Source organism: Salmo trutta, chromosome 19, assembly GCF_901001165.1.
Source record: "Salmo trutta chromosome 19, fSalTru1.1, whole genome shotgun sequence".
NCBI classification, from domain to species: Eukaryota; Metazoa; Chordata; class Actinopteri; order Salmoniformes; family Salmonidae; genus Salmo; species Salmo trutta.
The window spans coordinates 56,564,248-56,582,787 of NC_042975.1; the positions used below are offsets into that span (position 1 = coordinate 56,564,248).

General features: G+C 44.2%; 1 protein-coding gene across 1 annotated transcript in view; it reads right to left on the reverse strand.

The window, feature by feature from the left end:
* The window catches only part of LOC115155033 (cilia- and flagella-associated protein 54), a gene marked incomplete at its 5' end in the record, with an annotated part of 31,059 nt that extends 13,088 nt beyond the window's left edge, over positions 1 to 17,971 (reverse strand). Inside the window, 18 exon segments of the mRNA XM_029701831.1 lie at positions 2,412 to 2,574; positions 2,882 to 2,988; positions 3,147 to 3,272; positions 3,525 to 3,694; positions 3,803 to 3,955; positions 4,219 to 4,345; positions 4,436 to 4,537; positions 4,654 to 4,780; positions 4,883 to 4,991; positions 5,107 to 5,274; positions 5,421 to 5,547; positions 5,809 to 5,955; positions 10,061 to 10,221; positions 14,244 to 14,409; positions 14,661 to 14,790; positions 14,873 to 15,030; positions 15,418 to 15,605; positions 17,864 to 17,971. Coding sequence (XP_029557691.1) covers positions 2,412 to 2,574; positions 2,882 to 2,988; positions 3,147 to 3,272; positions 3,525 to 3,694; positions 3,803 to 3,955; positions 4,219 to 4,345; positions 4,436 to 4,537; positions 4,654 to 4,780; positions 4,883 to 4,991; positions 5,107 to 5,274; positions 5,421 to 5,547; positions 5,809 to 5,955; positions 10,061 to 10,221; positions 14,244 to 14,409; positions 14,661 to 14,790; positions 14,873 to 15,030; positions 15,418 to 15,605; positions 17,864 to 17,971 — 2,537 coding nt within the window.
* Between the last annotated feature and the right edge of the window lie 569 nt (positions 17,972 to 18,540).

Here is an 18,540-nt window from a genome sequence, read left to right on the forward strand (position 1 = left end):
GTTTGTAACCACCAAGACTCTTCCTAGATCTGGCCGCCCAGCCAAACAGAGCAATGGGGGAGAAGGGCCTTGGTCAGGGAGGTGACCAAGAACCCGATGGTCACTCTGATAGAGCTCCAGAGTTCCTCTGTGGAGACGGTTGTCCTACTGGAAGGTTCTCCCATCTCTGCAGCACTCCACCAATCAGGGCTTTATGGTAGAGTGGCCAGACGGAAACCACTCCTCAGAAAAAGGCACATGACAGCCCGCTTGGAGTTTGCCAAAAAGCACCTAAAGGACTCTCAGACCATGAGAAACAAGATTCTCTGGTCTGATGAAACTCAGATTGAACTTTTTGGCCTGAATGCTAAGCGTCACCTCTGGAGGAAACCTGGCACCATCCCTACGGTGAAGCACGGTGGTGGCAGCATCATGCTGTGGGGATGTTTTTCAGTGGCAGGGACTGGGAGACGAGTTAGGATCGAGGGAAAGATGAACGGAACAAAGCACACAGAGATACTTGATGAAAACCTGCTCCAGAGTGCTCAGGACCTCAGACTGGGGTGAAGGTTCACCTTCCAACAGGACAACAACCCTAAGCACACAGCCAAGACAACGCAGGAGTGGCTTCAGGACAAGTCTCAATGTCCTTGAGTTGCCCAGCCAAAGCCCAGACTTGATCTCGATCGAAAATCTCTGAAGAGACCTGAAAATAGCTGTGCAGCAAAGCTCTCCATCCAACCTGACAGAGCTTGAAAGAATGCAAAGAAAAATGGGAGAAACTCCCCAAATACAGGTGTGCCAAGCTTGTAGCATCATACCGAATGCACTGTAATATTTACCTTTTACTCAAGAATGACAATTGAGTACTTTTTCGACCACTGTACATTCAAAACCATTACTTTTACTCAAGTAGTAACTTACTGGGTGACTAACTTTTACTTGAGTTACTTTCTACACTGAACAACAATATAAACTCAACATGTAAATGGTTGGTCCCATGTTTAATGAGCTGAAATAAAAGATCCCTAGATGTTCCATACACACAAAGAAAGCTTCCAGTATTTCTCTCAAATGTGCACAAATGTGTTTACATCCCTGTTAGTGAGCATTTCTCCTTTGCCAAGATAATCTATCCACCTGTCAGGTGTGGCATATCAAGAAGCTGATTAAACAGCATGATCATTACACAGGTGCACCTTGTGCTGGGGACAATAAAAGGCCACTTTATAATGTGCAGTTTTGTCACGCAACACAATGCCACAAATGTCTCAAGTTTTGAGGGCGCGTGCAATTGGCATGCTGGCTGAAAGAATGTCCACCAGAGCTGTTGGCAGAGAATTGAATGTTCATTTCTCTACCACCTCCAACGTTGTTTTATATAATTTGGCAGTATATCCAACCGGCCTCACAACCGCAGACCACGTGTAACCACGCCAGCCCAGGACTTCCACATCCGGTCGTCTGAGACCAGCCACCCAGAACGCTGATGAAACTCTGGGTTTGCACAACTGAAAAATGTCTGCCCAAACTGTCAGAAACCGTCTCAGGAAAGCTCATCTGCGTGCTCACCGCCCTGTCCTCATCAGGTTCTTTATCTGACTGCAGTTTGGTGTCGTAACCAACTTCAGTGGGAAAATGTTCACCTTCGATGGCCACTGTCACGCTGGAGAAGTGTGCTCTTCATGGATGAATCTTGGTTTCAACTGTACTGGGCAGATGGCAGATCATCGTGTGATCAACGTTGATTAGAGTGCCCCATGGTGGCGGGGTTATGGTATGGGCAGGCATAAGCTACGGGCAACGAACAGCATTGCATTTATCAACAGCAATTTGAATGCAGAGATACATACCGTGACGATATCCTGAGGACCATTGTCGTGCCATTCATCACCGCATGTTTCAGCATGATAATGCAAGGCCCCATGTCGCAAGGATCTGTACACAATTCCTGGAAGCTGAAAATGTCCGTTCTTCCATGGCCTGCACACTCATCATACATGTAAACTATTGAGCATGTTTGGGATACTCTGGATCGATGTGTATGACAGCGTGTTCCAGTTCCCGAAAATATCCAGGAACTTCACACAGCCATTGAAGAGGAGTGGGACAACATTCCACAGGTCACAATCAACAGCCTGATCAACTCTGTGAAGAAGATGTATCGTGCTGCATGACGCAAATGGTGGCTGACTGGTTCTCTGATCCACGCCCTTGACTTTTTTTTAAGGTATCTGTGACCAACAGATGCATATCTGTATTCCCAGTCATGTGAAATCCATAGATTAGGGCGTAATGAATTTATTGCAGTTGCGGTTGTTTTTGTTCAGGGTAGTAAGATATCTGACATTTGAGTGTTTTTTCCATCACTGTTAACATGTGTGAATGTGGAGTACAAGGCCTGTCAGAGCCGTTACCAGTAGCACACAGACCTGTATGTGAGGGCTGGAGGTAGCAGCCTTGTCTGGGATCTTGGTGCGGCGTTGCCTCTCCATCTTGGGTCTGGGGGAGGAGGGGGCGCTACTGGCAGCAGGCGGAGAGGAGACGTTACCCCCAACACAGGCTGAGGCCAGCTGAGCATGGACTGCACACAGTCTAGAGGAGAACACATGTGGTGGTGCTGGTGGTCAGAGGTTACATTACATTTAGTTACCATATAACATTCATTTCATTTAGTTAAATACGGTTGGTCAATTCAACTAAAGTAGATAAGACAAAAGGGTTCTGGAAGAGATACAGTAATAATTATTACAGAGGGAATGGATACAGATGTGGCCAGGTCCATATCAACTTCCAGCTCCTAAACCAACCATATTAGCCACTCGTTAGACGCTACAATATGGTGATAGCTCCATCTCCCCCCTAGCACCTAGGCTGCTGTACACAGAAAGCAGTTACCTACTTCGCCATGCTGACGAGTTTCTGTCCACACTGCAGCTCTATGACAATGCAGGCTGTGGTCCTCATGGCCGAGAGTGGCACTTTGTTTAGCCCAAACAGCAGCATAACCTGACAAACACAGAGACAAAAGGAGAAACACTGTCAAAGACAACCTGTTTGACATGACAATAAGTGACAAGGAGTTGGTAAGATAGCACAAAACAGGTCTGAGACCAGGCTAGCTCATTTTATGGTTGATGAGTGTCTGTGTGTGTTGTGTATTGTACCGTATCCGTGTCTTCTTGGGTGGGGCTGAGAGCAGGCCGGTGCCACTGGATACACAGCTGCTTCCTGTCAGCAAAGGACCAGGGGTACATCTGAGCTCCCATAGTGCCTCTCACCGTAGGACACATCTTTAACACAAACACACAAACAACATCAACATACAGCAGCATTCAATTCACACCTCAACTGTGGACAACCCCAGAAGGCAGCCTTCAGATTCAAGGTGAAGACTGAAAATCCTGGATAAATGGTTATTGGACTGTCTACATACATTACTAGCCAGGGCTGAATCCTAACTTGAATAAACATCCCAATACAAGCCACAGTATATGCATGCATCTCTTCAGGATTCAGCCCATAGTGTCTATTAGTGTGTGTACCTGTATAATCTGTGGCTGCATGATGATTTCAGTGGGGGGTTCAGGGGCGCAGCAGGACTCTCTGTAGCCCACCATGTGGGAACAGAAGAAGGTCTGGAGCTGAACCAACCTCAGCGCCAGACTACTGTCTTCTGACTGGGACACCAGGCCCTCCACACACTGGGGCACCACTGGAACACACACCCACGTAGGCAAGCATGCACGCATACACACACGCAGATCAACATCTCTGAACGTCAGTTAACAAAATGATTTACTGTGACACTGGGGTAGTGTACCTGGGTGCATGGCGATGTGCTGCAGGTTGAACAGGTGTTTGTAGTAGCGGGACAGGTGGACCCATGTGAGCTGTGAGCGTTTCCTGCTGCTCAGCCCAGGATCAATCTCTGGAGACGAGCTGGAGACAGTCCTCACCATCACGTCTATCCCTCCTTGTAGTCACACAACACACAGACAGACATTACAAATATGGTAACCAGCACTGTTACAATTTCCATAAAGAAAAGACATGATATCTCCTTTCCTCATAAAGAGGAGAGAACATTACAGAACCGCTAACAATGTAGATCACAATCTAACACGAACATGGGCACGAACCACACTATTGTAGGCACTTTTATAATGGCTGTTATTGTAAGACAAGATGTAGCCCTGGCTAAAGGACAGAATGGTTGTAGTGGGGATGTTTGTTTACCACAGGGGTTGAGCAGGTCGTTGGAGGCAAATTCAGGCAGGAGCTTGAGGGAGATGAGAGGCAGGTGTCCTCCTTTAGCTCCGGTACTACCACACAGCTGGCTACATGTGGACATGGCTTCAGACGCCTGAGGAACACACACAACATTAGAAGTGTGTGTGTGTGTGTGTGTGTGTGTGTGTGTGTGTGTGTGTGTGTGTGTGTTCAGTCTATTTACCTTAGTAGCAGCTCGGACAGAGACCCAGTAGAGCAATAAGTAGGCCTCCCCTGGAGTCAGGCCTCTGTTCAGAGTTGTCCTGATACGCTTCCAACCTGGATGCTGAAAAAAGACAAACACACGCCATGATGTAGGCATACACACACACACAGTCCTCTCCAAAGAAAAATACTGCCCCGCGGAACCACAATTGAATGTCTCATGACACAGACAGGTACCTTCAGTATGGCATTTTTAGGTGGTGAAGGTGGGACGGGGTTCTGCTGGTCCTGAGGTGCTGGGCTGCTCTGCTCCCACTGGTGCAAGTACACTAACGCCATCTCCAGATAACACTTACGGATCAGCCTGACACACACACATGCTTTAGTCAAACAAGCACACTGGTGTTTGAGGAGGTCCGTACACTACTCTCAAAGATGATCATTTACACTAGTGTAGACGACTTACTGTAGATTGTGACTCTGGGACAGAGAGATATTGATGCTCTCCAGTAGTGTCAGAGCAACTGTCTGAGGCTGGAAGTCACTGAGAGACATCAGACAGCGCTCCACCATCCCTGGAGACACACCAAAAATAATCTAACTAACAAGGTCACTCTGACATTCAATGAGTAGATGCACACATACATATTTCATCTCATGATTGAATAAGGTTGGAAATAAATGTTTTACCCTTGCAGTAGAGGATATCAGCCTCCAGCTGTCTGTCTCTGGTAGCACATGCCTGGGAAACGAGCAGGGCTGACTGCAGCACCTCCTGAGCACACTGCCAGGGATGGCTGGGGGTCGACAGGCTGGAGGAAGGGGCGCTGGTCATGGCCTGTACAGCCAAGCAGTGACCTGTTCAGAACAGATAGAGACACTGATTAAGTGGTTGTTCATAAGATTGGTACTTGAAAATGTCAAACCTACCTGTATGTGGACCTATGTGCATTACAGTTACTGGGTAGAAACTTTTGAGAACTATGGTACAGTATGAATCATACCCAGGCGCATGGTGACCTTGGCCAGTAGTGGGAGATGTGGGAGGTAGATGTTAGAGAGACCAGGGGCTGGAGGGAGGATTACTCTGCCTCTCTCTCCCAATGACACACTCTCCCCCAACACACACAGCTGAGAAGAGACAATACACACACATTAAGACAAATCAGTGTTCCGACTGTAATACAGGCAGTAAGTTATGTTAATCGAGGAACAATGTAAAGGAATAATGAACAACAGTGGTGGAGAGGAGAGATGAGGACTTATTTGTTAACCATACTTTGAATCTAGCCTGTTGTGGTACAGAAAAAAGAGACAGGAGAGTTAAGAAAATAAGACTGTGGTTGGAGTCGTGAGAGGAGAAAGATGTTGGAGGGACTATGTCTGACAGACCTGTTGCTGTAGTAGTTTCTGTGTGAGCAGGTGTAGGGCCTGGCTGCCTGTCCCTCTCAGATCACTGAGCAGTAGAGTGGCCTGGGCCAACGTTACACTGGAGCCAGGAGGCAGACAGGAGTGACCCGACAGAAGATTCACTGCCTCCTATAGTACACAACACATTCATAAGTCTACTTGTATGTGTAGATTAGCGTATACACTAGTAAAGAATGTGAGTATAAATATGTACTGTAAGTGACTGAGTGATCGGGAATTATAGAAAGATTATTACACAGACTAACCAATATTATACAGACTTGATCAATTGTAATGTAGTGTTGCACGGTATACCAGAGCTTCTGATACTACAACATGAAAAATGGTTCAGTAGTAACATTTTTGTTAATTCATTTCGGTACTTCTATCGTGTCTCTCGTCGTACAGAGATTGAGAGGACCACGTGTGTCTAGTAATTTGTCTGAATTTTCTCAAGCTTACTACTGAATGTTCGTAGTGGTAGGCTAGGTTTCCTATAGTAGACAATGGGAAGTCAGCTGACATAGCGCGAAACACTTTTGAAAAGCAAGGAGTTCGAGAGAAGACAGATAGAGTTATAGGGCCTCTGCTGCTAATTATGATTTACATCACTCATTCTGAACGTTGTTGACTTCCATCCATTAATTATCATTATTACCTCATCAGTCTCATTCTGAACATCATTGACTTCCATCCATTAATTATCATTATTACCTCATCAGTCTCATTCTGAACGTAATTGACTTCCATCCATTAATTAGAATTTACCTCATCAGTCTCATTCTGTACGTTGTTGACTTCCATCCATTAATTATCATTATTACCTCATCAGTCTCATTCTGAACGTAATTGACTTCCATCCATTAATTAGAATTTACCTCATCAGTCTCATTCTGTACGTTGTTGACTTCCATCCATTAATTATCATTATTACCTCAGTCTCATTCTGAACGTCGTGGTATCCTATAAATCTGCACAAACCCTAGTCTCCATGATGAATCAGCGATACACAAATTGGATTCATTATTTATTTACTAACTAAATAATCACACAGAAATACATAAACACACACATAGTACAGTCGTGGCCAAAAGTTCTGAGAATGACAAATATTAATTTTCCCAAAGTTTGCTGCTTCAGTGTCTTTAGATATTTTTGTCAGATGTTACTATGGAATACTGAAGTATAATTACAAGCATTTCATAAGTGGCAAAGGCTTTTTTACAAAAACTGTTCCTGGATGGTTGGGAGAAGTTGCTCTCAGAGGATGTGTTGGTACCATTCTTTATTCATGGCTGTGTTCTTAGGCAAAATTGTGAGTGAGCCCACTCCCTTGGCTGAGAAGCAACCCCACACATGAATGGTCTCAGGATGCTTTAGTGTTGGCATGACACAGGACTGATGGTAGCGCTCACCTTGTCTTCTCCGAACAAGCCTTTTTCCGGGTTGCCCCAAACAATCGGAAAGGGGATATATCAGAGAAAATGACTTTACCCCAGTCCTCAGCAGTCCAATCCCTGTACCTTTTGCAGAATATCAGTCTGTCCCTGATGCACTCACACCTGCCTGCTGCCATTCCTGAGCAAGCTTTGTACTGGTGGTGCCCCGATCCTGCGGCTGAATCAACTTTAGGAGACGTTCCTGGCGCTTGCTGGACTTTCTTGGGCGCCCTGAAGCCTTCTTCACAACAATTGAATCGCTCTCCTTGAAGTTGTTGATGATCTGATAAATGGTTGATTTAGGTGCAATCTTACTGGCAGCAATATCCTTGCCTGTGAAGCCCTTTTTGTGCAAAGCAATGATGACGGCACGTGTTTCCTTGCAGGTAACCATGATTGACAGAGGAAGAACAATGATTCCAAGCACCACCCTCTTTTTGAAGCTTCCAGTCTGTTATTTGAACTCAATCAGCATGACAGAGTGATCTCCAGCCTTGTCCTCGTCAACACTCACACCTGTGTTAACGAGAGAATCACTGACATGATGTCAGCTGGTCCTTTTGTGGCAGGGCTGAAATGCAGTGGAATTATTTGGGGGGAATTCAGTTGATTTGCATGGCAAAGAGGGACTTTGCAATTAATCTGATCACTCTTCATAACATTCTGGAGTATATGCAAATTGCCATCATACAAACTGAGGCAGCAGACTGTGAAAATTAATATTTGTGTCATTCTCAAACCTTTTGGCCACGACTATATAGTATTGACAGTTAACATAATGCAATGATACGTCCCTATTGGACTAACCCGATATGACGGCTTGTTAGACAATGATACGTCCCTATTGGACTAACCCGATATGACGGCTTGTTAGACAATGATACGCCCCTATTGGACTAACATTTACATTTACGTCATTTAGCAGACGCTCTTAGACAATGATACGCCCCTATTGGATTAACCCGATATGATGGCTTGTTAGCCTGTTGGGGGTAGGGGGCAGTATTTACACGACCGGATAAAAAACGTACCCGATTTAATCTGGTTACTACTCCTGCCCAGTAACTAGAATATGCATATAATTATTGGCTTTGGATAGAAAACACCCTAAAGTTTCTAAAACTGTTTGAATGGTGTCTGTGAGTATAACAGAACTCATATGGCAGGCAAAAACCTGAGAAGGTTTCATGCAGGAAGTGGCCTGTCTGACAAGGAGTCGTTCTTCTTGTCTCTGTTTATTGAAGAGTGGGGATCTTAGCTGTAACGTGACACTTCCTACGGCTTCCATAGGCTCTCAGAGCCCGGGAAAAAGTTGAACGATGACGAGGCAGCCTCTGGCTGAAACACATAATCGCCTTTGCCAAGTGGCCGATAAGAGGACAAAGGAATTAGGCGCGTGCCCGATTCGACCCTGTGCTGTATTTTCTTTCGGCTGTTTACCTAATTGCAGATTCCCGGTCGGAATATTATCGCTTTTTTACGAGAAAAATGGCATAAAAATTGATTTTAAACAGCGGTTGACATGCTTCGAAGTACGGTAATTAAATATTTAGAAATCTTTTGTCACGAAATGCGCCGTGCGCGTGACCGTTATTTACCATTGGGATAGTGTCTTGAACGCACGAACAAAACGTCGCTGTTGGAACATAGCTATGGATTATTTTGGACCAAACCTACATTTGTTATTGAAGTAGAAGTCCTGGGAGTGCATTCTGACGAAGAACAGGAAAGGTAATCAAACTTTTCTAATAGTAAATCTGACTTTGGTGAGTGCTAAACTTGCTGGGTGTCTAAATAGCTAGCCCTGTGATGCCGGGCTATCTACTTAGAATATTGCAAAATGTGCTTTCACCGAAAAGCTATTTTAAAATCGGACATATCGAGTGCATAGAGGAGTTCTGTATCTATAATTCTTAAAATAATTGTTATGCTTTTTGTGAACGTTTATCGTGAGTAATTTAGTAAATTGTTAGTAAATTCATCGGAAGTTTGCGGGGGGTATGCTAGTTCTGAACGTCACATGCTAATGTAAAAAGCTGGTTTTGATATAAATATGAACTTGATTGAACAAAACATGCATGTATTGTATAACATAATGTCCTAGGTGTGTCATCTGATGAAGATCATCAAAGGTTAGTGCTGCATTTAGCTGTCTTCTGGGTTTTTGTGACATTATATGCTAGCTTGAAAAATGGGTGTCTGATTATTTCTGGCTGGGTACTCTGCTGACATAATCTAATGTTTTGCTTTCGTTGTAAAGCCTTTTTGAAATCGGACAGTGTGGTTAGATTAACGAGAGTCTTGTCTTTAAATAGCTGTAAAATAGTCATATGTTTGAGAAATTGAAGTAATAGCATTTCTAAGGTATTTGAAAATCGCGCCACAGGATTCAACTGGCTGTTACGTAGGTGGGACGATATCGTCCCGCCTGCCCTAGAGAGGTTAGACAATGATACATCCTATTGGACTAACCCGATATGACGGCTTGTTAGACAATGATACGTCCCTATTGGACTAACATGATATGACGGCTTGTTAGACAATAAAAGAGGGGGGGGGGGGGGGGGGGAGCGGGAGAAGAAGAGACAAAGGAATTCAACTATCGGACATACAGTTGAATAATACACTCATTGTAAATATGGATATTTCTACAAAAAAATGATCCTCTCTTTTTTTGCTGTGGTATCGAGTATCATTTTGGCATTGAGTATTGTGATACTAAACCTGGTATTACCTAGTCCAATTCTGGTATCGTGACAGCACTATTGTAATGTGAGAGTGTGGTTGTTAGCTACCTGTAGCAGTGAGGTGCTGTTCTCGCGGGGCAGTCCGCTGTGTGTGTCTAGTCTAGCCCCTTGGAGGAGAAACAGGGCTCTGGTGTCTGGATCTCCCCACACCTCAGCCTCCTGTAGACCCTCCTTCAACAGCTGGGTGGCCTCCACACTACTATCCATACCTACGTACGTGTACACATACACACAGGATAGTATAAGACACGCACATACCTAAATGTAACCTGTCCCGCCTTTTGTAAGATACATACAGGCATTCGGAAAGTTTTCAGACCCCAGACTTTTTCCACATTTTGTTTACGTCATTTTCCCCCCCTCATCAACCTATACACAATACCCCATAATGACAAAGCAAAAACTGGTTTGTAGAAATGTTTGCAAATTTATAAAAATACAAAACTGAAGTATTCAGACCCTTTATTCAGTGCTTTGTTGAAGCACCTTTGGTAGCGATTACAGCCTCGAGTCTTCTTGGGTATGACGCTACAAGCTTGACACATCTTCTTGGGTATGACGCTACAAGCTTGGCACGCCTGTATTTGGGGAGTTTCTCCGATTCTTCTCTGTTGATCCTCTCAAGCTCTGTCAGGTTGGATAAGGAGCATCGCTGCACCACCATGCTTCACTGTAGGGATGGTGCCAGGTTTCCTCCAGACGTGACGCTTGCCATTCAGGCCAAAGAGTTCACTCTTGGTTTCATTAGACCAGAGAAAATTGTTTCTCATGGTCTGAGAGTCCTTTAGGGGACTTTTGGCAAACTCCAAGCGGGTTGTCATGTGCCTTTTACTGAGGAGTGGCTTCCGTCTGGCCACTCTACCATAAAGGCCTGATTGGTGGAGTGCTGCAGAGATGGTTGTTCTTCTGGAAGGTTCTCCCATCTCCACAGAGGAACTCTGGAGCTCTATCAGAGTGACCATCTGGTTCTTGGTCACCTCCCTGACCAAGGCCCTTCTCCCCCGATTGCTCAGTTTGGCCAGGAGGCCAGCTCTAGGAAGAGTCTTGGTGGTTCCAAACTTCTTCCATTTAAGAATGATGGAGGCCACTGTGTTCTTGTGGACCTTCAATGCTGCATAAATGTTTCGGTACCCTTCCCCAGATCTGTGCCTCGACACAATCCTGTCTCGGAGCTCTACAGACAATTCTTTTGACCTCATGGGTTGGTTTTTGGTCTGACATGCACTGTCAACTGTGGGACCTTATATAGACAGGTGTGTGTGTGCCTTTCCAAATCATGTCTAATCAATTGAATTTACCACAGTGGACTCCAAGTTGTAAAAACATCTCAAGGATGATCAATGGAAAAAGGATGCACCTGAGTTCAATTTCGAGACTCATAGCAAATGGTCTGAATACTTATATAAATATGTTTTTTATATTTTTAATATAAACATTTGTTTTTGCTTTGTCATTATGGGGTACTGTGTGATGAGGGGAAAAAAAGAGGGGTTAATGAGGGGGAAAAATGATGTAATCTATTTTAGAATAAAGCTGTAATGTAACAAAATGTGGAAAAAGTGAACACTTTCAAAATGCACTGTATTTAGGGGAAAATGTACCATACACATACAGAGCAACAATAGAATAAAACAAAGAGTTGGAGTGTAAGTTGATATGAGGTGCAGGGCTTGACATTAACTTTTTAGCCACTTGTCCTTTTGACAAGTAGGACTGATTTTTTTACTTGCCTGAAAGCTCAAGTCACTTGTCCCCCCCCTCCAAAAAATGGTCTAACACCATGGGCCAAAAAGGTGTTGTATGATGCAAGAAACCACTTCACAAAATAACATTCATTATTATCACTGCTATTGACAATGGAAGGTTGCTGGTCCCTGGTACCATGTAATATATCTCCTGCCGTTGTGGCCTTGAGAAAGACACTCCCCACAAAGTCAAATACTGCAGTAATAGGTAATAGACTCTCCATCTGAAGAGCTACTGGGTGTCCAGGCTTTTGACCCAACCCTGCTCAAACAGACCAGTGTGCTTATCAAGGTGCTGTTGAGCAGCTCATTTTTTACAATGTGTGTTTGAGCAGGACTGGAGCAAAAGCCTGCACACCCAGTAGCTCTCCTGGAGGATGGTTGGCCACCCTGCAACATTACAATTACAACCAAATACTTGTGTTTTTATAAAATAATTCCCTCATTCAATGAATCAGGGATTAAATGGCCACAGTGGGGGAGGTAGCTAACTAAGATATTGATCTATTTTTAAGGCTAAAATATTCAGTGTTCAGGGAAGATGATGACAGCATAGGAGTTCGGCTACTTGTCAATTAGGCCATTCTAATAATATTATTTTAACTCTGTCAGAATTACATGGCCAGTATTGAATAGCGGAGAATCCTAGACAATTTTGAGCACTTGAGAGACGGTTTTAAAACCGGAGTATGCAGCATTGTCTTCATCAATACAAATACCTAGGTGTCTGGTTAGACTGTAAACTCTCCGTCCAGACTCACATAAAACATCTCCAATCCAGTTAAATCTAGAATCTGCTTCCTATTTCGCAACAAAGCATCCTTCACTCATGCCACCAAACATACCCTCGTAAAACTGACCATCTTACCGATCCTCGACTTTGGCGATGTCATTTACAAAATAGCCTCCAACACCCTACTCAACAAATTGGATGCAATCTATCACAGTGCCATCCGTTTTGTCACCAAAGCCCCATATACTACCCACCACTGCGACCTGTACGCTCTCGTTGGCTGGCCCTCGCTTCATATTCGTCGCCAAACCCACTGGCTCCAGGTCATCTACAAGACCCTGCTAGGTAAAGTCCCGCTTTATCTCTGCTCGCTGGTCACCATAGCTGCACCTACCCGTAGCACGCGTTCCAGCAGGTATATCTCTCTGGTCACCCCCAAAGCCAATTCCTCCTTTGGCCGTCTCTCTTTCCAGTTCTCTGCTGCCAATGACTGGAATGAACTACAAAAATCTCTGAAACTGGAAACACATCTCCCTCACTAGCTTTAAGCACCAGCTGTCAGAGCAGCTCACAGATCACTGCACCTGTACATAGCCCATCTATAAATAGCCCAAACAACTACCTCTTCCCCTACTGTATTTATTAATTTGCTCCTTTGCACTCCAGTATTTCTACTTTGCACACTCATCTATTGTCAAATCTACCATTCCATTGTTTTAATTGCTATATTGTATTTACTTCGCCACCATGGCCAATTTATTAACTTTACCTCCCTTATCTCACATCATTTGCTCACATTGTATATAGACTTGTTTTTCTACTGTATGTTTGTTTACTCCATATGTAACTCTGTGTTGTTGTATGTGTCGAACTGCTTTGCTTAATCTTGGCCAGGTCGCAGTTGTAAATGAGAACTTGTTCTCAACTTGCCTACCTGGTTAAATAAAGGTGAAATAAAAAAAATACAAAAATCAACGGCGCACCCGTATCAGCTGCGTGTTGGCCATTTGCGGATGTACTCGAACACCCGTATCAGCTGCGTGTTGGCCATTTGCGGTTGTACTCGAACACCCGTATCAGCTGCGTGTTGGCCATTTGCGGTTGTACTCGAACAACCGTATCAACACGCAGTTGGCCATTTGCGGATGTACTCGAACACCCATATCAACTGCGTGTTGGCCATTTGCGGTTGTACTCGAACAACCGTATCAACACGCAGTTGGCCATTTATTTTACGACATCAGACATGACATTAATACATGCTACACGCTAAATAGTTAACCAGCCAAACTACACTATGTTTTGAATTGGCTAGGCTATATCATAATTTTACCTGCTGCCCAATGTCTCTCGCTCTCTCTCTCCTCTGACAACACCCACTGGCACACACGCAGGTGATTTTCCAGGATTGTCATTGCTGACCACAAATGTGCTATAACTGGACAAATAACTCACTAACAAGCAATGAATATCAACAAATGTGCACACGCAGCTAAGCTGGCTTTGATCTCAAAAACAAATCTCGCGACTGCATGATTGAAAGACCGCTTGTGCCTGTCAATGCACGCCCACAATAATTAACACTTCGCATTCGGAGGACACTCTGATCCAATTCTGATCGGTGTATCCTAATTATTTGATATTGCGATTTTTTTAGCGTGATTCTTTTCACTTGTACATTCGGACATATTTTTTTTTTTACTTGCCCTGGGTAAGAGGACAAGCGTTAATATCAACACATACACACAATTACCTGGGTAGATGGCAGTGCCAGGGATGTGTGCGACCAGACTGCGTACCACAGCCAGTCTACAGCGGAGCCACAGAGCCCGGTCCATCCTCTCTCTGGCCTCTACTGCCTGGGGACAGTCACCTGGCTGTGGACTGGGGGCATGGTGCTCTGCCTCCCTCATACCGCCCTGGGGAGGGTATTCACACACACACACACACACACACACACACACACACAGCTACCTCTAGGTCTTGGCTGGTTCTGAGTGGCAGGGGGAATATAAGGAACCGAATTTCCCAAATGTTTCCTTTTGAGTCATGACATAAAACAAAATCACTTTCTTTTTGTTGGTCAAAAGACAATTCTGAAAAGTCTAGCTATGCAAAAAGCATTTTATGGTACAGTTAAGAGAGGTAAATACGAGGTGATTGTAGGTACCTGTTCACTCTTAGGTCTGGACTGTCTTCTGAGGGAGGAGGAGAGGGGTCTGTGGACAGGGGAGGGGCTTCCCCTCAGAATGATGGGAGAGTTCTGGAGCAGACTCATAGCAGACACTGCCATGTCAGCACTGCAAAGAATAAACAGACAGAATTTTGATAGATGGGTGAATACAAACACATTTATACACAGGATACAGTCCTTTACCTCACCTGTAAGCGGTTTTGCCTTGCTGCAGGTAGAGGTTAGACAGTAGCAGGTAGGTGTCTATAGCCAGCTCCAGTTCCTCAGGGTCAGAGTGGAGCTGAGAGGAAAGACAGAGCTGCAGCTGGGGGCTCAGGAGACGACACACCTCTCTCAGCAGTAACGCCTACAGGAGAGGAGAGAGGTTAGGGCTGGAGGTAGACACAGGGTCTCCACACAGACAGAAAATGCAAGTTATATTTTAGCATTTTAACAGATGCTCTTTTCCACAGTGACTTCAGGCTGAATCAATCAGATAGGCAATTCTTAAGAGTAAAACATTTAAAAATTACTTTAAAAAACATGACTAGTGCATGGTTTGGTGGGTGTCACGTAATGTAGAGTGCAAAAGGTTCTCAAACTATGAAAAGGAAAAATCCAAGAAGGCCGAGATGCAAATATATACTTCAATTAATCCATCCTCGGAAGAATACAAAAAGGTGAAAGTGCTAAACAAATGTCACCTAATGACTTTCTATTTCACCTAATGTACACTCTACAGAGAGACACACACCTTGAATTTGCTGAGGGTGAGCTTGTCTTTCTGGGGGTCAAGGTGCAGTCCTTTGGGCTCCCTGGTGGGGGAGCCACTGTGTGATTTGTCACTGTCACTATCCCTCTCTCCGGGGGGAGAGTTAGGGATACCTGGGGTACTGGATGTCCTCCTCACAACACTGCAACGCACCGCCCCATCTGAGATATCTGGAGAATATCAACAAACAATATTGTACAGTCCTACTGTGTATCCCCCTGCCATAGCTGTTCAGAAGTGTTAGTCAAAAGTCTTGAATCTCCTTCATGTCCCTGACTAGCAGTGGGATGTGAACAAGATAGACACAAACTGTCACGTCCTGACCCTAGTAAGATGTCATTGTCTATTGTAGAGTAGGTCAGGGCGTGACAGGGGGTGTTTTGGGTGGTTTGTCTATGTTTTCTATTTCTACGTTTTGTTCTAGTATTCTATTTCTATGTTGGAGGTTTTTGGGATGGTCTCTAATTGGAGATCATATTTATGTTGGGTTTTTTTCTAGTGTGTTTGTGGGCAGTTGTATTCTGTTTAGTTGTGTTCTGTGTAGTCTTCAGTACCTGAGAACTGCTAACTGATTGTTTTCTCTTTGTTATTTTCTTTAGTGTTCTGAGTTTAATAAACAGTAATTATGAGCACTCAACACGCTGCGTCTTAGTCCCCTCTATATGAGAGCCGTTACACAAACAAACATTAGGGGGAAATGTCCACAAGTTCATTCTAATGAAAATATACTGATGAAAGAGTTAAGTGGATAGATTTTCTGAACTCCTGATTTATCAGTATTGTGTAATTGATTTGTAACTACACTGAACTAAAATATAAACTCAACATGTAAAGTGTTGGTACCATGTTTCATGAGCTGAACTAAAAGGTCCCTGAAATGTTCCACCCCCCAAAAAAACTAATTTCTCAAGTTTTGCGCACAAATTTGTTTACATCCCTGTTAGTGAACAGTTCTCCTTTGACAAGATAATCCATCCACCTGACAGGTGTGGCATATCAAAAAGCTTATTAAACAGCATGATCATTACACCTTGTGCTGGGGACAATAAAAGGCCACACTAAAATGTGCCACAACAATGCAACAGATGTCTCAAGTTTTGAGGAGCGTGTAATTGGCATGCTGACTGCAGGAATGTCCACCAGAGCTGTTGCCAGAGAATTTAATGTTAATTTCCCTACCATAAGCCGTCTCCAATGTTGTTTTAGAGAATTTGGCTGTACGTCCAACCGGCCTCACAACCGCAGACCACGTGTAACCACGCCAGCCCAGGACTTCTTCATCCGGCTTCTTCACCTGCGGGATCGTCTGAGACCAGCCACCCGGACAGCTGATGAAACTGTGGGTTTGCACAACCGAAGAATTTCTGCACAAACTGTCAGAAACTGTCTCAGCTGCGTGCTCGTCGTCCTCACCAGGGTCTTGACCTGACTGCAGTTCGGTATCGTAACCGACTTCAGTGGGTAAATGCTCACCTTTGATGGCCACTGGCACACTGGAGAAGTGTGCTCTTCACAGATTAATCTCAGTTTCAACTGTATCGGGCAGATAGCATGTATGGCGTTGTGTGGGCGAGCGGTTTGCTGATGTTAACTTTGTGAAAAGAGTGCCCTATGTTGGCGGTGGGGTTATGGTATTGGCAGGCATAAGCTTCGGGCAACAAATACTATTGCATTTAATGATGGCAATTTGAATGCACAGAGATACCGTGATGAGATCCTGATGCCCATGGTCGTGCCATTCATCTGCCGTCCTCACTTCATATTTCAGCATGATAATGCACGGCCCCATGTCACAAGGATCTGTACACAATTCCTGGAAGCTGAAAATGTCCCAGTTCTTCCATGGCCTGCATACTCACCAGACATATCACCCATTGAGCACGTTTGGGATACTCTGGATCGACGTATACGACAGCGTGTTCCAGTTCCCGAAAATATCCAGCAACTTCACACAGCCATTGAAGAGGAGTGGGACAACATTCAACAGGTCACAGCCTGATCAACTCTATGCAAAGGAGAAGTGTCGCACTGAATGAGGAAAATGGTGGTCACACCAGATACTAACTGGTTTTCTGATCCATGCCCCTACTTTTTTTTTTTTTTTTAAAGGTATCTGTGACCAACAGATGTATTCCAACAGCTTTATTCCCAGTCATGTGAAATCCATAGATTAGGGCCTAATGAAATTATTTCAATTGACTGATTTCCTTATACGAACTGTAACTCAGTAAATCTTAGAAATTGTTGCAATTATATTTCTGTTCACTGTATATAGATAGGTATAGTGTACATTGTTTATTGATGTTTCATGCAGGGCTAATCTTCAAAAGAGACTGTGGTCTTAGCATACTGTACTCCCCTGCTTAAACGAAGGTTAAAAAAATTAATCTGGAGGAAAAAAACATCTGTTAGAGTACTGTATTGTTACCTTGAGGTTCAGGCAGGGAGTGTATGGTGGAGCTGAGGGCCAGTATGAGCTGTACTCTGGCCAGGGTGAGATGCCTGCTCAGTCTGGAGCCATACAGAACACTGGCCTCTGTGTCCCAGACGACGGTTCACTAAGTCCTCCAGGGCCTGAATATAGGATACAGATAAACAATGTGAGAGCAAAATTGCAAGATGATGTTATAATGCTGTAATTGCATCAAATGGTTGTTTTATTCAACAGAACAAGGGGTTGTTAGAACGCTCATCTGTGTGTGTTCTACTGAGGATGGGCCTCTGTAAGATTACCATGTCTTTGGGTGATACCGCATTCCAAAGCATGAGTTAATGTTTCTGTTCTATATGGTACCAGGGAGACATGACTCCAGGGACAGACCCTGGTCTCTACACAATGAGAACAGTTTTTACAGCAGATACTGTTTGCTGTGAATTCTAAGTATCTTTCATACAAATCTTAACCTTGTGACCCATTCCACAAATCTGTTGTGTGTCATGTAGACTGAAGGAGGATGGACTTTACTATAAAATTCTGTGGCTCAAACCAGCTGGTTGAGTTCTCAGTGATCACCTCCAGGGGTGATATAAAATGCTGTGGCACAACCGAGCTGGTTGAGTTCTCAGTGATCACCTCCAGGGGTGATATAAAATGCTGTGGCTCAA